At 39.7% G+C, this 25,999-nt stretch overlaps 1 protein-coding gene across 13 annotated transcripts in view; it reads left to right on the top strand.

Moving 5' to 3' along the window:
• Positions 1 to 25,999, top strand: part of OSBPL1A (oxysterol binding protein like 1A) — a 243,936-nt gene that overhangs the window by 212,525 nt on the left and 5,412 nt on the right. For all 13 annotated transcript variants that reach the window (XM_072735104.1, XM_026006517.2, XM_072735109.1 and 10 more), the window contains 8 exons: positions 12,686 to 12,820; positions 13,537 to 13,634; positions 14,563 to 14,745; positions 20,591 to 20,698; positions 21,767 to 21,856; positions 22,091 to 22,217; positions 24,804 to 24,920; positions 25,468 to 25,591. In XM_072735104.1, the coding sequence (XP_072591205.1) occupies positions 12,686 to 12,820; positions 13,537 to 13,634; positions 14,563 to 14,745; positions 20,591 to 20,698; positions 21,767 to 21,856; positions 22,091 to 22,217; positions 24,804 to 24,920; positions 25,468 to 25,591 (982 nt within the window). The remainder of the gene's footprint in view (positions 1 to 12,685; positions 12,821 to 13,536; positions 13,635 to 14,562; positions 14,746 to 20,590; positions 20,699 to 21,766; positions 21,857 to 22,090; positions 22,218 to 24,803; positions 24,921 to 25,467; positions 25,592 to 25,999) is intronic.

Here is a 25,999-nt window from a genome sequence, read left to right as displayed (position 1 = left end):
CTCTTGCTTGAGTGTATCTGCTACCATCTCCTATCTCACAAGTGTCAGATTTAGTGGTGGGGTCATGAATTTGTTCAGGCTAGTGACCAGCAGTTCTATAGTTTATATCTAAAGCAAGCGTTCTTCTGTCTAGATGGAGAATAACTATTCTTTTATTTTTATTTTTTAAAAAAGATTTTATTTATTTATTTATGAGAGAGACACAGAAAGAGCTAGAGGCAGAGACACAGGCAGAGGGAGAAGCAGGCTCCATGCGGGGAGCCTGATGCAGGACTCATTCCGGACCTCCAGAATCACACTGTGGGCCAAAGGCAGGCGCCAAACCGCTGAGCCACCCAGGGATCCCCAACTATTCTTTTAAAAGAGAGGACATAATGTTCTGTTGGATTATACCTGTCATACTTTGAAAGACACTCTATTTCTCTAGAAGAATGGTTTTACTTTTACTTTTTAGGTGCAGAATTATTTGTAAATAAATATTCTCTATTACGTTTATAAGATACTACCATTCCTAAAGGAATATTTATTAATGTGGATTGAAAGGAAATTAGCATTTGAAAGTATTGAGCTCTCTTATAGGTAATAGAAACAATCAAAAGGTGTAAGTGTTGGCCAACAATAGAGATTTAAAACACAATATATCTTGAGAGAGAAATGCAAATATCATTGCTGGAATAGAATAAAGTTTTAGAAGTAATTTTGGTATTGACTCTTCCAATATCGACCTCCTCTTACCTTCCAAAAGAAAATAGTCCAAAACTTAAAAAATGTAATATCCACAGCTTTTTTTGCACTTAAGTTCAAAGTGAAGGCATTTTTAAAATGCATTGCATTTCTGTAATTGTTTTACACTTAATCCAAAGGCTTGACTTCCTTTCTCTGTGGGTAAATCTCAGTTACGAAAGCCATGTACATTTCTTTCAGTCAGTTCTTCTCCATAGCTTCACATTCTCAGTTTCTTAACTTTATAAGTCCTAAAAGTGGTGGAGAATGTTTGGTATTCATGATGTCTCTGTCAACTTGAGGAGCATACCAGATGAGAGTAAGGAGTGTGAGTATCTTGCAGGTGGAAACCTCGCAATTCTACACTGAACCGGGGTCCAGTCCCAACTTAAAAAAAAAATGCCCTTTATGATGGTAGAGTTTTATGGTATAGTATTATTATCACAGTACATGGCTTTGGGGTGCCTGCTGGATCAGTCGGTGGGGCATGCGACTCAATCTTGGGGTTGTGAGTTCAAGCCCCACGTTGGATGTAGAGATTACTTAAAAACAAAAATCTTTGGGGTGCCATTTGGTTAAGCGTCTATTTTTGGTTCAGATCATGATCTGGGGTCCTGTTCAGTGGGGAGCTTGCTTCTTCCTCTCCCTCTGCTACTCCTCCTGCTTGTGCCTTCCCTCTTTCTCTCTTTCTCAAATAAATACATAAAATTTAAAAAAAATCTTTAAAACAAAATGCATGGCTTTTATGAACTCATGAGAGATGATGCTTCTCTGTCCGGTATGATCTAGGTATAATTTGTCTTAATCAGGAAGGAATGTCAGAGTATCTTCTCTAAACATCTGCCATCCTGGACCTCACTACCCTACAGTACCCTCTGCAGCCAGACTTATTTTGACCCCATTTTCTACTTCCATAAACATACACATTTTGCTTTTGCTTCTTTCTAAAAAGAATTTGGAGACTTAGATTTCCAGCATTAATGACATCCTTCCTTTTTTCTTCCAATCTGTTTTGGACAGGATTATGTTACCAAATATTGGATTATACTACATGAAGTGAATACTTTACATAACTGATACTCAATTCTAAATCTCTCTGTGATTGAGGCTTTTACAAAAAAGATTTCCAGCTCAGAATTAATACTGATACTGGTTAGTGATTTGAAACCTTTCTTCCTGACTCACATTGTCCTTTTGTTGAAGGGCTCTAATCTCATAATCCTGTTGTTTTGTCCGTCCCCTGTTTTCTTTCTCCTCTTCTCTCCCATCCTTTTAGGATTTCTCCATGGGACTGACCTAGAGGTTAGGTCATGGGTGTTCATACTTACTGACTTTTGGACCAAGGCCAGCAGCAGGGTGAGGCAAGTGAGGGTTACATGGGCATTTGTGCTCATGGCTTTGCCAGTGCTAACCCTGTGTTTGTTAAATATCTTGCAGTCATAGAATATTAGTGTTGGATTTTTATCAGACATGGAAAAAATTCTGATGTATTTATAAATACTGACCATTTATTTATTTATTTATTTAAAGTTTTTATTTATTTTATTTTTTTATTTATGATAGTCACATACACAGAGAGAGAGAGGCAGAGACACAGGCAGAGGGAAAAGCAGGCTCCATGCACCGGGAGCCCGACGTGGGATTCAATCCCGGGTCTCCAGGATCGCGCCCTGGGCCAAAGGCAGGCGCCAAACCGCTGCGCCACCCAGGGATCCCAAGAAACCTTGCTCATATTAATAGACAGATGGGAGTAGGAGTTTAGTGGTTTGTTTTCTTTTTTTTTTTGTTTAACATCTAGCAATATTATTCAGTTCTTTGACCCTTTCCTGTGTACCAAAATTCAGATAACAGTACAGTATCAAAAATATTTTTTTATGATCCATAGGTTGACAACTCAATTAAGACTTCTTCACTGTAACTGAAAACAAAAATTTGGAAAACTTATGAAAGATCTTGTTAGCTTCCATTGGAGTCATAGGTGTCTTGGTCTTTGGGAAATGTAACCAGAGAAGCTTTACCAGGACTCTCAATTCTTGCTTAATGTAGCTCTTTCCTCACTCTCACATATATCTTGTAAGAGTGAAAAGAGGGTGAGAGAATTGAAATACTTTTTGCTGAAACACACCTGTGTCAATAACCTCTGATAAAATGCTTTTATCTTACTGTAAGCTTTAAATTGTTTCCTTCAAAACCACAGATTTAGCTCATTCACTTAATGCAGGGTACCTGCCACACAACCGTAGTAGAGCCAGACCATACTCCGACATATCCTAGGTCAACTGTCAGGAGTGTGATGTTATTAATATACTAACATATTAGTATGTCACTGTGACCGCTGTCCCATTCTTGAATTCCAAATCTAAGGTCAAGACAGACCTAGATAAAATTTGCCAAAGCTGGTACCTTATAAGTACTGCCTTGAGAGACGGAGGACAGAAACAGCAAAGTAGTTCAACAAAACCCTAGCATCTTTACCACCTCACTTTACGATGATCTAAAATCAGAATACCCCAATATGGGAGAAATGGCCAGAAGGCCTCATTTCTAACATCAGGTCTTTCCATTAACTGAAACAGAGAGAAAGTCATGGAGCCCTTGTGCAGATTAATGGTACCTCAATTAGAAGAGGCTTCACAGACACCAGTACTGTACTTCTAACCCTCCCTTCATTTGGGACCCTGCAGAGTTTACATTTCAGAACAAGAATACTATAAATACTATACTATGATTCAGGATGATGTCAGGTGTCCCCTCTTGCCCCCACAACCCACTCCCCCTGCCCCCACCTTGCAGAAGGGTAGTTGTAAAAGGGGAAGTGGGGAAAAAAGAAACAGCATGACCTCTAGTGCAGGTGTCTGATCGGGCCTGCCAGTTAGGAAGTAAGAATGTCTGTGGAGCCTGAGCATCCGGAAATTGGTTCTTTAGAGCAGCCCCGCCGACATAGCTACTCTGGGCTACTTATATCTTTGTGAATTCCCCTTGTGTGAGTACCATGCAGAAGACTTAGATGTGGTCCAGGTTAGTGGTTCCTAGCTAATGGTTGTCCAGCCAAGTCTGGGAACACTCAGCTGCTAGACAGGAAGCATAGGAAAGGACTAGCTTTCTCTTTTTCTTTTTCCTCATAGCTCTTCTTGTCTTTTTCTTTCTGTTTCTACTATTGGTTTGCACCAGCATGCACATAGTGTGGTTCAGTTCATACACAAGCATGCACTCCATTCCTGTTCTGTCATTCCTGTGTTTCTGGCTGTGTTACTTCCATTCGTTCCTCTGTTGTCTTCCACTTGGGCTGCTCTCGAGAGCTGAGGAACAGAGGTGATGCTAGCAGTGAAAGGCATGAGGGCAGCAGTTTTTCAGACTGCTCACCCATACGGTTTCAGGAGGGCTGTCTTGTACATTCTTCATGTGACTGCTCTGGGCAGTGGTACTCAGACGGCAAGAACCTCTCATGCAAGATAAACTTGACATGGAGGGAGGGGACAGGCAGCAGAAGATGTGAAACAGATACCTTTAACCCTCCAAAGCCCTTAAATGTAAGAGGGATGAATTTTTAGATCTTCAGTAGCTATGGCAGGTGTATAGGGGGTGGGTTGTAGAGGAAGGATCCAGTGCCAACTTCATCTGGCAGAAGGCATGTCCAAGGAACAGAGCCAGAACTGCTGCTAGCACTTGACCATCTTAGTGCTTGGGTCACACTCCTGGATGAGGACTCTGTTGGCAAGCTGGCTGCCTGGGCAAATGAGCAGACAGATTTAGCCTAAGATCTAAGTTGTTTCTCTGGGTAACCCAGGTCTTAAACATTTGCACATTTGGGTGTTACAGTGTTAGACTTTACATATATAAAATATTTTCCATTTTAGTTGGGATCAAACTTGGCCTTGCCTTCAGGTTGTTTATATATTGCTCAAGTGATGAAGCAGCCTTCTCTCTCTCTCTCTCTCTCTCTCTCTCTCTTAATTCTCAGTTTGTCAGTGGATGAGAAATTGCAATTAAGAATTTCTTCTGTTTCATCATTGGTTTCTATTATTAATTTGCATGGATAAATTTAAACTTTGTTTTTAGCTGGGTCACAAGGTGGAACTGCCTGACATAAATATTTAATTTTTCCAGCTGACTGATGGTCTCAGTGATAAAAGTAGTCCAGCTAGTGTTTCTTCCTGAAACTTGACCCTCATAATGTGAGTTGTTTCTTTTCTATTATTGGAGTCTACACAGTACTAATTAGTTGTATACAATATCTAAAGAGCCCAATATCAGACTGAATTATATTGGAAATAGAAATGGTGTCACTATAAATTTCTAAGACAACGAACTACAGTTTGTGTCACCTGAGTTTTTCATTACATATCTAGGGAACTTAAACAATTACAATTATTGTAAGCTTACTTTAAAATAATTGGAGTACTAGAAACAATGTTGTGAGTCCATTGCTGTATTTTAAAATAGCTTTTTCTACTCTTCTGAGAGGATGAGGGTGTTATGGAGTTGGATTTATGTGTATTTGTTCTCTAGGATCTTCTGTTTTCTTCGTACTACTTCTTGTTAGTTGGCCCAGATGTGTGCCTTTTCCTTTCCTTGAATGCTTACATTCTGAGTTACTAAAAGAAGTAGGAAGGTATTTAAATTATTCTAGATTGCAACATTGGATTTAAAGAAGCTTATTTAGGAATCTTAGGAGCTTTCCAAATGATTAAAAGATAATCTACCCATTGAATTGGTGATAAACCATGTCCTTTGTGCTTTGGTCTCCAGTTTACAGCACACACTGTTTCACTGACTCACTAACTCCTATAAAGTCCAGCCAGCTGGTGTTGAGCAGCCTGTGGCTAGTAGGCCCTTGACTGTCCCATCCTTGCCTGATTATTTTCCCCGGGAAGATAAATGGGAAGAGATGCAGCCCCCCTAGCATTGCTTTAGGGATGAAAGATTAAGTTCCTTGGCCAGGATTCTCATCTGATCTAACTAGGCACAAGTGAAAATGCTCTCACCCTTACCACATCTACTCCCTCAGGAGGTATTTTGTCCTTCTAGTGCTATTTAGGGGGAAAAATAGAGAATCAAGCTTAAAGTTCGTCATTCTTGTAATGAATAAATCTCATCCTGTTGCATACAGTAAAGTGAAATGTGGAGAACAAGAACAGCATGGTGTGGGTCACATACTAGTCAAGGGATAGGGCTCGAGTCATCACCCTGGTGAACCCCTGTCTTCTTGGTGACAGGATGGAGCAGCCAGCCAGCCAACAGAGAACCTTACCAGTAGGACTTTTCAGTCATTGTCCTGGCTGGGGGCCCAGGAGAGGTGGGTGTCCTTTCCTTCACTCCCTCATCATTTAAAGTCAGAATTCAGAAGCCATGGGGCGTCTGGGTGGCTCAGTTGGTTAAGTGTCTAACTCTTGATTTTGGCTCCGATCATCTCAGAGTGGTAAGATCAAGTCCTGAATTAGACTCTGCTCTGGGTGTGCAGTCTGCTTAAGATTCTCCGTCTCCCCTTCCCTCTGCTTGCTTGTGCCCTTTTCTTTTTTAAAGACTTTATTTATTCATGAGAGAGAGAGAGAGAGAGGCAGAGACACAGGCAGAGAGAGAAACAGGCTCCACGCAGGGAGCCCGATGTGGGACCCGATCCCAGAACTCCAGGATCACGCCCTGGGCCAAAGGCAGGCACTCAACTGCTGAGCCACCCAGGTGTCCTGCTCTCTTTCTTTCTAAAATAAATTTAAAACAAAACAAGAAAAACCTTGGAAGCCATGCCTTTTGAGTAGCTTTTCTATAGCTCAGCCTTCACCCAGGTGATAGGGTGAAGTATCCTAACCTTTGCTTCTCTGCACCTTGGAGGACCTGTTGCTCTTGCATGTGTTCTTAATGATAATAGCTAACATGTATCGCTCACTTTCTGTATGCCTGCTACTGTTCTCAGTGTCATGTATGAATTAACTTCACCTTTAGAAGCCCTGTGAGGTACACAGTGAAATCCCCATTTGGGGAGAGTTGAGGGCCTTACTCATGGTGACGCACAAGCATGAGGCAGCAAGGGGCCTTTGATCTCAGAGCTCATTCTATTTATTTATTTATTTATTTATTTATTTATTTATTTATTTATTTATTTATTTAAATTGTGGTAAAATACACAGCATAAAATGTACCATTTTACCCATTTCCATGTGTGCAATTCAGTGGAAATAGTGCATTCACTTTGTTGTGCAGCCGTCACCACCATCCACCCAGCCTTTCCATCGTACAGAAGTGACACTTCCTACCCAATAAACAGTAGCTCCCCCTTCCCCTCTTCTAGCATCCGGCAGCCAGCATGCTGCTTTTTGCTCAGGACTCATTCTTTTAACCACGTTACTGTTCCTGGAACTTAGGACTGGAATTACCTGAGCATATTTTGTTGCTTCTCTTTTTCCCTTATGCCACATAGACTTCGTTTTTCTCTTGGATGTTTTATGATTGGCATAATGTCCATGTGTGTGCTATCAGGTGGCCCAGTTTCTGCAGTGCAAGCTTGCTAGCTTCCTTCTGCCAGGCTGAAAGTATTAGATTTTAAAATAAGTCTCCTGTTTTACTCCTGATTAAAAGAGCATTAAAATGTGTTCATTTTAGGAAATTTAGGAAATACATAAAAGCATAAAGATAACTGAGATTACCTGTACTACCAGCTCCTTGAGGCAACAGCTGTTAACTGTGGTGCTATGACCACATAGCATTTGTTTCTAGGCCTATAAAACCTAGTTTTGAATGTGTTGCTTTATAACCTTTTTCCCCCACAGCATTTTGCCATAGGTTTGTATTCCAGTGAAAGGGTCAAGAAAGTGCATTGTACTAAATGCCTGATAGTACTTACAGGCAGTGGGCACGGGGACTGCAGCAGGGCACGAGGGCAGGGGCCCCTTCAGGGTGCTCTTCTCCCTCTGGGGTGGTGAAGACACAGGTGGAGCATCAGATACTGTCCCTCCCCTTGGGAACCGTGTTCCTGTAGAGTTAGCCAGACGAGCTCACATTCCCTGACCAATCTAAGCTGGGCCCAAGACTAGGTCTGCCTTGTTCCTCCCTGAGCTCCAGGGTTCCTCCCTGAGCTCCAAAATCAAGAGTTAGACACTTAACTGACGCCTGGCTCAGGGTAGGTAGCAGCAGGTGCTTCTGGTACAGAAGAGCCCTGTGAACCATACCTGACTTTCTTTGGGGAGTAGGTTCCCCAGATATCTGATTCAGGGCCCTGCTCTGAACTCTGTGCCCTTTCAGACTTATGGACAACAGCAGGCAGTCTCCTACATGATCCAGGGCTGAGTCATGACAGAGAGGTTCTGGTCCTCCAGGAGTTGGAGGAAGCAGGAAATCAGTGTGGAGTAGAATGGTTGAAGGGACTCAGGCTAGGCCCTGAAATATGGATAGGTTGTACAAGAGTCCAGGGAAGAGGGCAAGGCATTCTGGGCCAGGGTTGGCTCTACCAAGCAAGTCTTTTAACCCAGCCTAAAGAAGTGCCTGGCACCTAGTAGACACTAAGTGTGATTTCAAAGATATTTTGAAAGAAATTTAATTTCTTTTTTTTTTTAAGAAATTTAATTTCTAATGTATATTCTATACTGCAAGTTTGCTGTAGAAGAAATTTTCTGTGAGGTATAATTGACAAAATTAGAAGATATTTAAAGTATACATCAAGGTGATTGGATATGGTATACATTGTGAAAGAATCCCCTTGAGTTAATTAACCTATCAGTCACTTCATGTACTTTTTTGTGAGAACATTTAAATTCTACTCTTAACAAATTTCATTTATGCAAAACACTGTTACCAACTATAGACACCATGTTATTATACATTAGCTCTTCAGATCTTATTCATCTTATAACTAAAAGATTATACTGTTTTACCAATCTCTTCCTATATTTCCGACCCATAGCCCCTGGCAACCACTTCCCTACTCTTTTTCTATGAGTTCGTCCTTTGTTTTTGTTGTTTTTTTTCCCCCACGTATCAGTAATACTATGAAGTATGTCTTTCTCTGGCTTATTTCACTTAGCATAAGGCCCTCTAGGTTCATCTATGTTGTCATAGTCACAAATGGCAAGATATTCTTCTTAAGGCCAAATAATAACACTTGGGGAGTGTGTGTGTGTTTTGACCAACAGTGGTCGCGTTTTCTTGATCCATTTATGTCAACGGACACTTAGGTTGTTTCCATATTGGCTATTATAAATAATGCTCTAATGAGCATGGGAGTGCAGATATTTTTTCAAGTTAAGTGTTTTCACTTCTTTGGGCAAATATCCAGAAATGGAATTGCTGGATCATATGGCAGTTCTATTTTTAATTTCTTGAGGAACCTCCATTGTGTTTTCCATAGTTTCTGTACCACTTCACATTCCCACCAATAGTGGATACGGGCTCCCTTTTGTCCACATCATTGCCAGCTGTTTGTCTTTTATATAGAATAGCCATTCTAATAGATGTGAGGTGATATCTCATTGAGTTTTGATTTGCATTTTCCTAATGATGAGTGATGTTGGGCACCTTTCACATATCTATTGGCCATTTGAATGTCATCTTTGGGGAAAAACTATTTAGTTCCTCTACCCATTTCTTAATTCTTTTTTCTACTGAGTTGAAAATTAGAATCTTGGATTTGCACTTCATCTCAGGCACATGATTTGTATTTTCTCCCATTATGTAGGTTGCCATTTCATGTTTTCATGATTTTCTTTGCTGTGCAGAAGTTTTTCAGTTTGACATAGTCCCAGTTGTTTCTGCTTTTGTTTCTTTTCTTTTGGTGTCAGATTTTTAAAAACTCATCGCAAGACCTATGATAAGGAGCTTACCCCTTGTGTTTTCATCCAGGAGTTTTATGGTTTCAGTTCTGATTTTGAAGTCTTTAATCCATTTTGAGTTGGTGATTGTAAATAGTGTATGATAGTGGTCTAGTGTCATTCTTTTGCATAGGGCTATCCAGTTTTCTTAGCACCATTTATTGAGGAAACTATCCTTTCCCCCATCATATATTCTTGGCTCTTTTGTCAAAAATTAATTGGCCATATACGTGTGGACTTATTTCTGGGCTCTCTGTTGTATTCCATTTACCTGCATGTCCAGTTTTATGCCCCTACCATAGTGTGTCAATTACTATGGCTTGGTAATGTTTGAAATCAGGAAGTGAGATGTTAGCTGTAGGCTGGTCATATGTAGCCTTTATTATGTTGAGGTATGTTCTCTCTGTACCCACTTTGTTGAGAGTTTTTATCATGAAAGGATGTTGAATTTTGTCATGCAATTTTTGCATCTGTTGAGATGATCATGATTTTTAATGGTTCATTTTGTTAATGTGGTATGTCACTTTTATTGATTTGTGATGTTGAACCATCCTGCATCCCTGGAATAAATCCCATGTGATCATGGTGTATGATCCTTTTAATGTTCTTTTGAATTTGGTTTACTAATATTTTGTTGGAGTATTTTGAATCTGTGCTCATCAGAGATACTAGCCTATGATTTTTTTTCACTGTAGGGTCCTTGTTTGGTTTGGGTATCAGGATTAATGCTGACTCCTGGACTTTTGTTTGTTGTCAGGATTTTGGTTACTGCTGCAATCTCCTTACTGGTAATTTGTTCAGATTTTCTTTTTCTTTGTGATTCAGTCTTAATAGGTTATGTATTTCTAGGAATTTATCAATGTCTTCTAGGTTTTCTAATTTGTTGGCATGTAATTGCTTACACTAGTTTCTTATGAGCCTCCTTTTTTCCATGTAATTTTTTTACAGGTTTGTTTATTGTAGGCAGGAACGGGGGGTGGGAATCTCAAGCACATTCCATGCTAAGTGCAGAGCCTGGTGTGGGGCTTGAAGCCCTGAGATCGTGACCTGAGCCAAAATCAAGAGTCTTGACTGAGCCACTCGGGCACCTCTGGACGTTTTTTTTTTAAATTGAACTATAGTTGACACACATTGTTACGTTGGTTTCAGGACGATAACATAATGATCCAAGTCTATATATTATGCTCTGCTCACTACAACTGTAGCTACGATCTCTCAGCGTAGAGTGCTATTATGTTGCTATATTGCCTATGTTGTACCTTTTTTTCCCTCATGACTTATTCCTTCCATAACTGGAAGCTCTGTCTCCCATTCTCCTTGACCCATTTAGCCCATATGATCCTCTGCATTTTTGTAGTATCAATTGTAATATCTCTCCTTTCATTTATAGTTCTGAGTCCTTTCTCTTTTTTTCTTGATGAGTCTAAAGATTTGTCTACTTACCTTTTCAAAAGAACCAGCTCTTAGTTTCATTGATCTTTTCAGTTGTCTTTTTAGTCTCTATTCCATTTATTTCCCTTCTGATCTTTGTTATGTCCTTTCTTGTAGTACTTTTGGGCTTAGTTTGTTCTTTTTCTAGTTCCTTAAAGTGTAAGGTTAGGCTTTTTATGTGAGATCTTTCTTAATTCTTAATGTAGGTATTTATTGCTGTGAACTTCCCTCTTAGAATTGCTTTTGCTGCATCCTATGAGTTTTGGATGTTGTATTTCTATTTGTCTCAAGATACTTATTGATTTTCCCTTTTGAATTCTTCTTTGACCCATTTGTTGTTCAGTAGTATGTCTTAAATCTCACATAGTTGTAACTTTTTCCATATTTTTCTTGTAATTCATTTCTAATTACATACTCTTTTGGTTAGAGAAGTTTTGTCTCTGGGAAAAGAGCATTTTCATGTTTTTACTTCCTTACTGTTAAATTTTATACCAATAATTATGTATTCCTCTATTAATTTTTTGCTTTAATTTTTAAAGAAAATCTCAAGGAAGATATTTATAAGTAGAAGGAAGAGAGCCTCAGGCATCTCAGTTAAGATAAACTTTGGTAGTCCCAGTTTTCTGACCTGGGCCCCAACAGTGAATTTCTGGAGTTAATGAGCTCTCAAAGTATATATGGTACAGCTTTCTTTCTTTATCTCTTTCTAGACTCTTAATCTCCATTGTCTCCCCAGTGAGAAAGTAATAAACTTACCATTTCTTTTAATTAGGTTGAGCTGCCAAATGTCTGTTCCACAATATTTTATGGTAATTAATGGGTTTAATTTTTAAAATGCACTCCAGTTGTATTTTTATGAAGGCTATGTTATGTTTAATTGTACATATCAATAAGAATATGGTTGAGAGGGAATAAGTCAGAGCTAAGACAGGTAACATTCAACCTGGATGGCACCTTGGGAATGTTCACCTGCCCCATGAACGTTTAGTCAGCAGACTTTATGAAACACCTGATTTCCAGAAGAAAGGTAGGTAATGGTAGGTGGAAGGTTAGGAAGATCATCAGAGTATTCTAGAGAATACCAAGATAAGTTTGTTCCTAATGCATTTTTTTAAAGACCTAATAATGTTTGCTGGTAGGATAGGGTAAACAGAGTTGAAAATTCAAGTCAAAGAACCCCCTGCCCAGTCATTACATTATGTTTGGAAGTCTGCTGTGATTATGTCATCCTAGCAGGCAGAATTTAAAACCTATTCTATAAAATGCATAATAGCCTTCTAGTACCAAGTCCACAAAGTATAGTAGATTTGAGTGCTCAGGAAACCTCAATGTAGTTCAAAAACAGTCTGAAATATCTTTTGGAAAATTAGCACAAAAATGATATATTATTGACCCTTTAGCTCATGTGAAGACTTGTTTTTTGGTCCACATTGCCTTCCTAATTCTGGTGTAAGGCAGATTTATTAATAGTTACCATCTAATGCTCACCAGATCATGAACTCAAAGCCAAGGAGAATGTTTAGGTAATCTTTGTTTCCTTCCATGCCTAGAACAATATACTCCATATTGTTAGGTGTTCTGGAAAGATTTGTGGAATTGAACCAATACTAATTAAATTTCACAGGCACTGTTTTCTATTACTTCTTTCCCATGAGCATTTTAGGTTAAAGATGGCAGCAGGTAAGTTTGCCATGTGTATGGGACATCACCGTTTCCATTTTCTTGTGAAATAGGAACTGTCCAAGATCACCATGCCAGTTATATTTAATGAGCCCTTGAGCTTCCTGCAGCGACTCACTGAATATATGGAGCATACATACCTCATCCATAAGGCCAGTTCATTCTCTGATTCTGTGGAAAGGATGCAGGTATGTGCCAAACAAGCACTGGAAGGGCATAAGTCTTATAGACTTCTCTGCCACCTCCACCCCCAAAAACACATATGCAGAATTTGTGCTAAACACAACTCGAAGTTGGGCAGTGTTATTAAAATTCGAGTGTTGGGAGTATCCTCTGCAATACCCACCCATTCCCCGCCACCCCCCCATCATCTAGCTGGAGTGCCACCACCATGGAAAGACCGGTGTGTGTGGCTGGGTTAGTTACAGGCAGAGCAGAGTAGACACATTGTTCTTCAGATAAACTGGTGGCATTCTAAAGGAATCTTTCTATTCTTTTATTTATATCCATCAGCTTTTCCCAACCTCATGGGACTTGATATCAGTTTGTTCAGTTTTATTTATTTTTCCCTATCCTAAAAGTGTTGTACTTTTTAGAAATTTTAAGAATATTAAAAGTAATTTGGGGTTTGAGAGTTTTTTTTAAAGTTCTTGAGAGAATTTGTAGTATCCTGAGGGTGTTATAAAAAACTATATGGCTCAGAATGACTTTAGCAGGAGACTCCATAATTTTCATTTTGAATACCCACACTGGCATATTAAGTTGCTAGAGCTGTATTAAAAATCCAAAGTAATTAAACTCCTCAAAATAATTTTGAAAATTACTGTCTTCAGCAAAATTTCAGTTCCTAAAAGAATGGGGAACAAGCTAGGCTATTTTTAACTTCTGATGCTGTGTTCCACAGTGTGTAGCTGCATTCGCTGTGTCTGCTGTTGCTTCTCAGTGGGAACGCACTGGAAAGCCTTTCAACCCGCTCCTGGGGGAGACCTATGAATTAGTTCGGTAAAGATCTTTCACTTTTTGAGATGGGTTTTGCGTGATTTGTATAGCTTTTCAGATGAAGAGGAAAGATACATACTTTTTTTGAACATTACCAACATTTTGCATTACTGGAGCAAGTTAACAGTTTAGGTGTTTGTTCTATTTTAGAGACTGTCAAAAATGTGGAAACATACACAAAATGCACCAGTATAAAAAATAATTATAAAGATTTCAATATTTCTGGGATCCCTGGGTGGCGCAGTGGTTTAGCGCCTGCCTTTGGCCCAGGGCGCGATCCTGGAGACCCGGGATCGAATCCCACGTCGGGCTCCCGGTGCATGGAGCCTGCTTCTCCCTCTGCCTATGTCTCTGCCTCTCTCTCTCTGTGTGTGTGACTATCATAAATAAATAAAAATTAAAAAAAAAAAGATTTCAATATTTCTGATCATGTGGATTAGTTATTCTTTTCTCCTTCTGTAGATCATAAGATATGATTGGAGTTGTTTTAATACCCACATAATATATGTTACCACGAATTTATACTGTTGGTATTAAAGGCGATAAATGCATCTACAAATCTAATTCTCTGTACCCACTGTAGCCTGCTGCTTTACACACAGAGAATCCATGTCACTTTAATTTTTCTGAATCTACCTCTTTATCTCTCCACAAGTCTTGATATCATTTGTATTCTAGATGTTTGAAAGGACAGGGACACATTAGATTCCTCTATCTGTGTATCAAGCAAATAAGTTTTAAATTTACATGGCTAATATTGTCAGTTCATGCAGATTGCCCAAATTCATGTGCCTGTTATGTTCAAGTAGCTAGTACCTGTTTCTTAATATTTTAACATTGCCTTTTGACTGAAATGACAATAATGTACATATTGCATGGTAGGAGTTAATTATAATTCCCTCACCCCCACCCCCCTTTTGTTTTTTTAAAGAGATGACCTTGGTTTCAGACTCATCTCCGAGCAGGTCAGCCATCACCCGCCCATAAGTGCATTTCATGCTGAAGGATTAAACAACGATTTCATCTTTCATGGCTCAATCTACCCCAAACTAAAGTTCTGGGGCAAGAGTGTGGAAGCAGAACCCAAAGGAACCATCACTTTGGAGCTCCTTGAGTGAGTTGAAATCAAGCCATTAAACTTTTCATATATGCGTACTCATAAATATGTATACTTGTACACAGACCTAACAGTATTGTTCAAAAGCTGGAGAAAAAGAAACAGCTTTTATACAGTGTAAATTATCTATCTTTCTGTAAAAGAATTGAGAAGCACTGCAGTAGCCAGTTGATAACTGTTTATCAATTTAGGTATGTACAAAAAATTTAACTTGACGTTTGACTATGGTGTCTGGATCTATTTTAAGATAGAATGGAGTCAGTTATTCCACATAGTTCTTAAGAAACGCTTTCTATACATCATGGTGATATTTTCTTTAATATCTTCCAAAATGAATTCACTTTGAGAAATACTGAAATAGTAATTGTATGGTGCATTTTAAACATTAGGGAAATTTGGAAGTTATTTTGCAATACAAAATATTAGCATAGAATATCTTTCCATGTATTTATGTCATCTTCAATTTCTTTCATTAACGTCTTGTTTTCAGTGTACAGGTCTTTCACTTCCATGGTTAAATTTTTTCCTAGATATTTTATTCTTTTAATTATTTCCAGTTAAAAATAGAATTGTTTTCTTAATTCCATGCTCATGGATTATGAGTTAATACTGTTAGTATATCCATACTTACCAAAGCAGTCTACAGTTTCAGTGTAATTCCTATCTAAATTACAATGACATTTTTCACAGAAACATAACAATTTAAAAATTTTTATGGAACCACAAAAGATACTGAAAAGCCAAAGCAGTCTTAAAAAAGAACAAAGCTGGTGGGATCACACTTCTCAATTTTAAACTATATTACAAAGCTATGGTAATTAAAACAATATAGTATTGGTACAAAAACGGACACATAAAATTAATGGAGCATAACAGAGAGCCCAAAAATAAGCCCATGCATATATGGCCAATTTATGAAAAAGATGGAAAGGCCAGTTTATTCAGTAAATGGTGTTGGGAAAACTGGGCAGCTGCATGCAAAGAATGAAACTGGACCACTGTCTTGCACCATTAACAAGTTAATTCCAAATGGATTAAAGATTTGAATATAGAACTAGAAAGTACCCAGAAGAAAACCTAGATGATGAGGTCACATAATCTTGACATTATGTGACCTCATCATCTCATTATTTTTAAATCTCACACCAAAAGAAAAAGCAAAAGAGCATGAAAAAAGGAAAAGAAAAAATGTGGGACTACATCAAACCAAAAAAACTTCTGCACAGCAAAGGAAACCATCAACAAAATGAAAAAGCCACCTACAAAATGGGAGAAAATTTTTGCAAATCATCTATTGGATAAGGGGGCTAACATCCAAAATAGACAGAACTCCTACAACTCAAAGGCAAAAAAAGCAAACAGTCCAATTTAAAAATTGGGCAGAGGATCTGAATAAACATTTTTCCAAAGAAGGCCTACAATTGGCCAACAGGTACATGAAAAAATGCTTAGCTTTACTAATCCTCAGGGATATGCAAATCAAAACCACAATGAGATATCCCCCAAACACCTATCAGAATGTCAAAATGACTAGAAATACGAAGAAGAAAAGGGAATCCTTGTGTCCCTTTTGGTGGGTATGGAAACTGGTGCAGCCACTATGGAAAACAGTGTATGAGGTTCCTCAAGGAATTAAAAATAGAACTACCACACTGTCCAGCAGTTCCACTTCTGGATATTTACCCAAAGGAAATGAAAACACTAACTTGAGTAGACATATATACCGCCCGCCGCCCATGTTCATTGAAGCATTATTTGCAACAGCCAATATATAGAAACAGCCTCAGCCTAAGTATCCATCCATGGATGCATAAAGAAAAGGTGATATAGGGGCACCTGGGTGGCTCAGCGGTTTAGCGCCGCCTTCAGCCCAGGGCGTGATCCTGGAGACCTGGGATCGAGTCCCCCATCAGGCTCCCTACATGGAGCCAGCTTCTCCCTCTGCCTGTGTCTCTGCCTCTTTCTCTCTCTCTCTCTCTCTCTCTCTCATGAATAAATAAAAAATCTTTTAAAAAAAAGGTGATATATATATATATATAATGGAATATTATTCAGCCATAAAAACAAGTGATATCTTGCCATCTGCCACAACATGGCTATACTTTAGAGCGTTATGCTAAGTGAAATAAGTCAGAGAAAAGACCATATGAGTTCTCTTATATGTGGAAATAAGTAAGTAAATAAGTAAAAAGTAAAAAGGCAAGCTCATAGATACAGAAAGCAAAATGGTGGTTACCAGAAGTAGGAGGGAGAAGATAGAAGAAATGAGTGAACACTCTTTGTTTTTCATTTAAGTAAATTGAATTAATTTTTTAAAAGAAAAAAAAAAAAAACATTTAAATCCAAAGGTGGTTCCTATTCTAGTTAAAATGGAGTGAGCACCCTCTAGTATGTCTTTCCTATGGATTACAACTGGCCAGAAGACATAAAGCAACTATCTGAGGAGTCTGAAGAGTAAAGGACCCTTTAATTGGTTGTGGGGAGATACTGAAATTTGTATCAAAGACTTTAAAGCAGCTTTTATAACTATGCTCCATGAGATAAAGATGAACACTCTTAAAATGAATAGAAAGACATTCTAGCAAAAAAAAAAAGTATTTGTGGAAATTTTAATACTGAAATATACAGTAACAAAAATAATGAGATAGGCTCAGCAGAATGAAGATGATAAAGTATGTATAGGACTGTTTGCTGAACACTATACAATACTGATGGAAATAACAATTGAGTAATGGAAGACATACTGTGTTTCAATATATTTGGAAGCTTTAATATAGTTAAGATGTCAGCTCTCCCCTAATTGATCTAAAGCAGTCTGTATTAAGACTATTCAAATAAAAAGTCTGAGGATGATTTTTAATATAGAGAAGTTGATTCTAAAACTTATATGGAAAGGCAAATGAAATAAAACAGTCAGAACTTTTGAAAAGGAAGAACAGAATTGATGGACTCCCACTTCTCAATTTTAGGACTTAACTCTAAAAATCAAGAGACCAAGAAAGTGTGATGATGACAAAAGGACAGACATATACATCATTGGAACAGACGAAAGAGTCCAGATATTGACCCAAAGAAGTGTGGTCGGTTGATTTTTGACACAGGTGCAACACAGTTCAGTGAAGGATAATCCTTCCTACAGATGTTAGGGGAACAATTGGACACACATATTTAAAAAACGAACTTCAGTTTGTCTCACATCATATATAAAATGAACTCAAAATAGATCATAGGCTAAAATCAAATTTATAATGTGTAAAGCTTTTGGAAGAAAACAAAATCTTTCTGGCTTTGGATTAGGCAGTGGCATCTTACAGATACATACCAAAGCACAATCCAGAAAAGACAAAATTGATAGATTTTATCAACATGAAAAACTTTTGCTATGTGAAAGACACTCTCCAGAGAATGAAGAGAGAAGTTCTAGATGCGTAAATATTACTTGCAAATTACATATCCAACAAAGAACTTGTATCCAGAATATATAAAGAATTCTCAGAATTTAGCAGTAAGAAAACAGAGCAACTCAATAAGAAATTGGGCGAAGGACACAGATACTTCACCAAAAGACATATAGGGATGGCAAACACATGAGAAGATCTCAATAGCATTAGTCATTAGAGAAATGCAAAATTATAATCAAAATGAGATACCACTGCGCATCTATTTAGAATGGCTAAAATCAAAATAATTTTTAAAATTGATAATAATGCCAACTGCTGACTAGGATGCAACCTAACTAGAACTATTTGCTGGTGGGAATGTAAAATTGTAGAGTCACTCTGGAGAGCAGTATGGCAGTTTCTTATATAGTTAACTACAGGTTCAGCAGTCTCCTCCTAGGTATTGATCTAGAGGAATGAAAATTTATGTTGTCACAAAATCTTGCCCACGGATGTATATAGTGATAGTATTAATAATCACCAAAAGCTGGAGTTTCCTAAAAAAAAAAAATTAAAAATAGAACTGTATGATCCAGTAATCACACTACTGGGTATTTACCCAAAGAATACAAAAACACTAATTCAGAAAGATACATGCACCCTTATGTTTATTGCAGCATGTTTTCAGCCAAATTATGGAAGTAGCCCATGTCCATCAGTTAGATGAATGGATAAAGAGGAGGTGGCTCTACATATACATTGGAATATTACTCAGCCACAAAAAAATGAAATCTTGCCATTTGCAGCAACATGGATGGAGCTAGAGAGCATGATGCTAAGTGAAATAAGGCAAATACCATAAATTCCACATGAATGAAATCATAAGAAACAAATGAACAAAAGGAAAAAAAAAAAGACAAACCAAAAAGACTCTTAACTATTGAGAACAAACAGATGGTTACCAAGGGTGGGGGAAGGTAGGTGGAGGGATGGAAGAAATAGGTGTTGGGACTCATCATTATCTTGATGAGCACTGAGTAATATATGCAATTGTTGAATGATGGTAACTACACTGGAATTAAAAATTTTTAAATACAAATAATTACCCATAACTGAAAGCAACCCAAAATCTTCCCATAAGTGAATGGTTAAACTCTGGTATATCCCTAAAGTGGAATAATACTCAGAAATAAAGAACAATTTATTAAAACATGGAATTTAAAATGTATTACACAAAGGAAGCTAATGTAAAAAAGCTACATAGTATATCATCTCATGTATATGACATTTTGGGAAAGGCAATAGAGAACAGATGCATTGTTTTGGGGTGAGGGATGGACTAGGTATTCAGGGCTTAGGGAGAAGGGGAGGGGCTTGAGTGAATTTAGCGGGGAAGCTATGATTGAATTGCTCTACATTCTGATTGTGGTGGTTACAAGATCTATATATGCATTTAAACTCATAGAATCGCAAAAGTGAATTTTGCTGTTTGTAAATTAAAAATACATTTAAAAAACACAAATGTATGAAGACGTAAAACAAATGTTTTCAAAAGCAAAGTATGTGTAAAGTTGGAGCTTATTCGCATATGTAAGTATTTCCCTTTGGTGAGCTAGAAGTTACTCTTCTGGAAAGTCCTAAATAGACCTTCATTTTTATTTTCTACCTCTAATTTTGTTTTTATATATTTTCGCCAAACTTTTGAATGCTTAGGAAGAGTATAGGCATACCTTGGAGATCTTGTGGGTTTGCTTCCAGACTACTGCAATAAAAATACTGCACTAAAGCAAGTCAGATGAATTTTCTGGTTTCCCAGTGCATGTAGAACTTAGGTGTACACTATATTGTAGTCTATTAAACGTACAATAGCATTATGTCAAAGAATAATCCAACATGCATACCTTAACTTAAAAATTTCTTACTGCTAAAGAATGTTAACCATCATCTGAGTTTTCAGTGAGTCCAAATCACTGATCACAGATCACCATAACAAATATAGTAATAATGAAAAATTTTAATATACTGCAAAAATTACCAAAATGTGACACAGAGATATGAAGTGAGCAAATGCTGTTGGAAAAATCGTGCCGGTAGACTTGCTCGCTGCGGGGTTGCCACAGACCTTCGATTTATTTAAAACAAAAAACAAAAAACATTATCTGCAAAATACAGTAAAACTGTTTATATACTGATACGTACATAGTTTATTTGGAGTTTGGTGGAAGTGTAGGTTTTTCTCTTAGGCTTCTGTATCCTTTTAAGGAACAGCGAGAGTAGTCAGACAATAGCCATTTCGTTGTGAATTAGCATCAATAGAGGTTTTGAAGTCTTAGAAGTTAGTTAGTCCAGCCTCCTGAATTGTCATCCTGAGTAATGGTGTTTGAGACAAATGCACTTTTTAAGCGAAGTAACACTTCACATTTACTTTTCTGAGTTGTTGGTTTTTTGTTTTTGTTTTTTAGACACAGTGAAGCATACACATGGACAAATCCTACCTGCTGTGTACATAATATCATTGTGGGCAAACTCTGGATTGAGCAGTATGGCAATGTGGAAATCACAAACCACAAGTAAGATGCTTTAGGGTTCTTATCTATCCCTTCAACTGTCATCAGCCCATTCCAGTGGACTTCATTTTTTTTTTTTAAAGCCCTCGTAGAGCCTAATTATAATTTAAGAACCCCGCAGTGTGATTCTTGGGTAAATAGAAGCCCATCCATTTAACGAGTGGAGTTCATTAAAGTTTCTGATTAGGGATGACTTGGTGATCTTTGAGTTTTCACAGATGAAATTATAACTTCATCCTCAGCTCATTTTGTTTACAGTGCTTAGTTTGTAGTATTCACAGAGGGAGTGAGGTGGGAAGAACATGGAAGTTAAAAAGAGCTAGGTTTGGGGATCCCTGGGTGGCTCAGCGGTTTAGCGCCTGCCTTTGGCCCAGGCGCGATCCTGGAGTCCCGGGATCGAGTTCCGCGTTGGGCTCCCCACATGGAACCTGCTTTTCCCTCTTCCTGTGTCTCTGCCTCTCTCTCTCTCTCTCTCTCTCTCTCTCTCTCTATCATGAATAAATAAAATCTTAAAAAAAAAAAAAAGAGCTAGGTTCAAATCCTACCCTGTGCCCTTAGGCACATGTCTTATTCTGCTGGGGCAGCTTTAACAGACCATGACCGACTGGGAAGCTTAAACAGTAGAAATTTATTTCTCATAGTTCTGGAAGCTAAGAAGTTCAGAGTCGGGGCACTGGCAGCTTTGATGTCTGGTGGAGGCTCTTTCCCTGGTTTGCAGCGGCTGTCTCCTCGTATCCTCATATGGCAGATGCAGAGCTCATGTCTTTTGTCTCTTAGAAAGGCAGTAATCTCATTCATGAGGACTCCACCCCCAGTTAGGGCTTCAACATAGGAATTTGGGGAGACACAAATATTGATTCCTTAGCAGTAGCTCTCGTTCTTCATGAGCCTTGCTTACCTGGGTGGGTCCAGTATTAATTGAGGATCAGCCATTGATAACCTCTGATGGAGCCTGGCATATGTTAGAAAATCAGTAAACAGCAGCTGCTCTAGAAAGGTCACCTACCTCATTACTCTCTACTGCTGCTTCTGTGGTAAATGGTCATCTGAGCTTTAATACCTTCCTCACAGGACTGGTGACAAATGTGTGTTGAATTTTAAGCCATGCGGCCTTTTTGGTAAGGAATTACACAAAGTCGAAGGCTACATTCAAGATAAAAGGTAAGGTTTCCATTTTAAATGTTGAGTAGTGTAGGTGTCCTCCACTAAATAAAATGTTAGTATTAAAATCTACCATAGCCTAGGGAACCTTTCAGTGAGTTGAAATTTTTTTTCTTCTACAAGGAAGTATCTTGTTTCTTTAAAGAATCTGATTCATAAGCATCTTCATGATAAGATTCAGTCACAACAAAACACTAGTTTAATTGTTGGCTGAATATCAATTTCTCTTGACAGCAAAAAGAAGCTCTGTGCCCTCTATGGGAAATGGACTGAATGTTTATATAGTGTTGACCCAGCCACTTTTGATGCTTACAAAAAAAATGATAAGAAAAATACTGAAGAGAAGAAAAACAGCAAACAGGTAAACATCCTATAAGGCGATATGGGGGGAATCACTGGGCTCTTGAATTTGTACTGATCATTTTAGAGGTGGTCTGTTACTGGGTCATAGTTTGACCTTCCCCCCCCCCCTTTTTTTTTTTTTTGGTCTTGTTGCTAATGCATGTAATTATTCTCCCTGGATCATCTTTGTTTAATTGAGGTATAGTTGACATACATCTTTGATTCTTTTTAATGAACAGATAACCTGTGCTTGTAGCGACCGTTTGACGTTACCATAATGGAGTATGGGGGTACACCACTTTCAGAGCTCTGTGCATTGATGTGTGAGGCATTGATTGAAGTCACCTAGCTTTGGAAAGTTGGAGTTCATCTTGGACAAATGCTCTTTTTCTTCTTTCTATTTATGTGCATTTGAAGTTGAGATCAGTTGAATGTTTAAAATTTCTTCCAAAATGCTTTCCTACGTTTTCATGCCTGTTAGCAGTTTTTTTTTTTTAAATAGTTATTTATTTTAGAGGGAGGGAGGGAGAACCTTGAGCAGATGCCCCACCAAGCATGGAGCCCAACGACCCTGAGATCATGACCTGAGCTGAAGCCAAGAGGCAGACACTTAACCAACTGAGCCCCCCAGGCAACCCCCTTAGCAGTTTTGTTGCCCCCCCCCCCCACGTGTAAACCACTCAAGTGAAGACCCGCACCATGAGACAGTCATTCCTTGTTAACCTTTCTTCCTTGTGAGACCGTCGGCCTCCCCCCTCCCCCACCCGTGAGGCTGACAGCTGCTGGCTGCAGGGCCCGCCGAGGCCTGCGTATTGAGTGTGCTACCTGTCTCCGTGCAGTTGCTGAGCCTAAAGGAAGGGCTCCTGTTTGACAGGAGAGGCTTGAGGACTGCTTGCCGTCCAGGAGCGGGCGTCATGGTTAGGAGCACGGCCTCTGGGGAAGAATCTTCGCCCACATTGCTGAGTGGGGCAGAGGCTTAGGTTTCCCCCTTCTGTCTGGCACCTTCGGTGCCTTCATTTGTAAAACGGAGATGGTAACAGTAGCTGCCATGTGAACCAAGTGGAGGAGTGGGTAGGGGCTCGGGGCACTGTCTGCCTGTTGTGAGCACGACTGACATGGAGGCTGGTCTGCTCGCCTGGCCCAGCCAGCGGGCCTCCAAGCTCCCCTGGGCAGTTCTCATGCCTGTGAAATTGAAGAAGCCCGAGTTTTCCACCCAAATAGCTGTATTTATGAGTGACTTTCTTGTAAACCAAGTTAACCAGGGTCCTGAGGCGAAGGGAAGGAGTTTTGTTAAAGTGACCAGGGCGTGCTGCTTTGCTGCAGCTTCAGCCCTTCTCTTTCTGTCTGTTTCCCTGCGTCCCTCTGGGCACAGTGCTGCTCTGCCTGCCCCTCCCTGGACACAGGACTGGCGGACCGGAGAGGGAAATGTTCCAGGACCCTGGGAGCCCTGACCCAAGCTCCTGGCAGCCGCTCTGACCAGGAGGGGGTCGCTTGGCAAAGATGGCCTCACCGACGCTGTGGCATCTGCCCTGCTTTTACACAGTTGGGGTGGGGGCCACGGACATTCACAGAATTTCAGAAAATGCCCCTCGTGTCCTGTGAATCCAGTCAGTCTTCACAGACAAGTGGCCTTCCCCTTTGGAGAGAGAGGACTCTCGCTCATTCACACCCTGCCCGAGTCCCCCTTCCTGTGCGCACATCGTCATCAGTGTTGTCACCTCTGCTGCTCTTCTGTAAACTGTATATGCACTGAAGCACCTCACCCAGTGGTTTCACATTTGGTGACTGTGTGACGTTGGGAGTATTACTTAACCTTCCAAAGGCTTAAAATCTTCATATAGAACCCTGATATTCCCGTGTCCCTGTAGGTTTATTCTGCGAGGACCAGCACCCAGAGAACCAGCACTGGCATGGTTCTGCCTGTGGGGGGTGGAGGGAGGAAATGGGAGTTTCCTTGTCAGCTTTTTAAATCTTTTTATAGATTGCTTTAAGGATCCCTACTGCTTTTGTGTCATTGGTAACTTTAGTTAACTGCCCCAAGAATTTAACCTTTTCTTATTCTCGTAATATTCCAGTAAATATTCCCTTGAGTTATTTTTGTCTTCAAAAACAAACAAAAAAAAAGCTTTAAAAACATGAAGACACTGTAGTAAAGAGCACTGATGATAATTGTCTTGCCTCGAATGCAGCTAGCACCAAGTGATACAGCTCACAGAGCTCACCGGACACAGCCCCTGATCAGCAAGTGGTTCGGACCTCTACGCTGTCTAGAGGCCAGGACCTACAAATGAGGTCCTGGTGCCCCTGCCCTCCTGCAGCTCACATTCCAGCGGTGTGCAGGAAGCGGTGGTTGTTTCACAGCTTGTTAAGTGTATTCTTAAAACATTTAATTTTGGGGCAGCCCTGGTGGCGCAGTGGTTTAGTGCCGCCTACAGCTCAGGGTGTGATCCTGGGGACCTGGGGTCGAGTCCCACATGGGGCTCCTTGCAGGGAGCCTGCTTCTCCCTCTGCCTGTGTCTCTGCCTCTCTGTGTGTGTGTCTGTCTCTCATGAATAAATAAATAAAATCTAAAAAAAAAATTTTGTCCATCTGTTGGATCTTCTAGATGAGCACTTCTGAGGAGTCAGATGAAATGCCAATGCCAGATTCTGAAAGCGTGTTTGTAATCCCTGGAAGTGTTCTTCTGTGGCGAATAGCCCCACGGCCTCCAAATTCCGCCCAGGTGAGCCTGGGCCCGGTGGAGGCAGCCTCCCTGTTTCTGTCAGCACCCCTGCTGCTCCTCCCAAGCATCTGTGGGGCCAGCAAAATAAAATGCCCCTCCCTGAGATTCAGTGCGTTTGCGCTGTCCCTCCCTCCCTCCTGGCGTCTGGCCAGGGAGATGGGTTATGGTGGGACTCCTGGGAGCTTCTGTAATGACTCAGGAGGAAGACTGGCACTCATCGAAGACAGGGCAACACAGACACTTCCGTATTGAGCCCCCCAAATCCAGCCAGTAATGATTTTAGTGGAGGAAAAAGAATGTTGGTTTGGTTGTAGTTCCACGTCAAGTTGACAGTGATAGCCGATGTTTATCTGTGTGGCCTCCTTTGAGATTTCTTTGAGACACACACTCATCGGTGGTGCAAACTTTGATGAAAACAATAAGACACGTGGTCTGAGAAGGCTGGTCACTGTCACCACAAGGCAGAGGGAGGCTTGTTTAGTTTGGGGGTTTTCGGTTCGCAGGATGCCTTGGTACCTGTTAATTTGGACATGTTGCTGCCTTTCAGATGTATAATTTTACTAGCTTTGCCATGGTTTTGAATGAAGTAGACAAGGACATGGAGAGCGTGATTCCTAAGACAGACTGCCGGTTGCGGCCTGACATCAGAGCCATGGAGAATGGAGAGATAGGTAACGAGCATCCGAGGGTGTCACGGTGGAGAGTCATTTTAGCAGGGGAAGGAGGGGACTTTGTGATTGCATTTTGTGGTACAAGCATTTGTAGTCTGAGAGATTCTTTTAATTTAAAATTCAATTTAACTTCAGCTTTCATTTAAAATTTGGAAATCTGAGTAAGACTTAAGTAGCTCCGATTCATTATTTCAGTGGTCCTCCCTGACAGTTTAATATACTACATCTGGCCAGAGGCATATCTTAAATGTCAGAGAGGAATTTGAGAAAAGAATAGCATCATTATCAACTTGAACTGCATACTTAAAAAAAAAAAAAGAGAAAGAAAGAAAGGAACTGTATACTAATTATTTCAGTGTAGGTTCCAGAACTTAAACACTACTCTGTGAGCCTCAAAGAAGAGCATGG

The sequence above is a fragment of the Vulpes vulpes genome, chromosome 13 (assembly GCF_048418805.1).
Source record: "Vulpes vulpes isolate BD-2025 chromosome 13, VulVul3, whole genome shotgun sequence".
In the NCBI taxonomy this organism is placed as follows: Eukaryota; Metazoa; Chordata; class Mammalia; order Carnivora; family Canidae; genus Vulpes; species Vulpes vulpes.
Note: the sequence above shows the minus strand (reverse complement) of the source record. Positions and strands in the feature narration are given on the sequence as shown.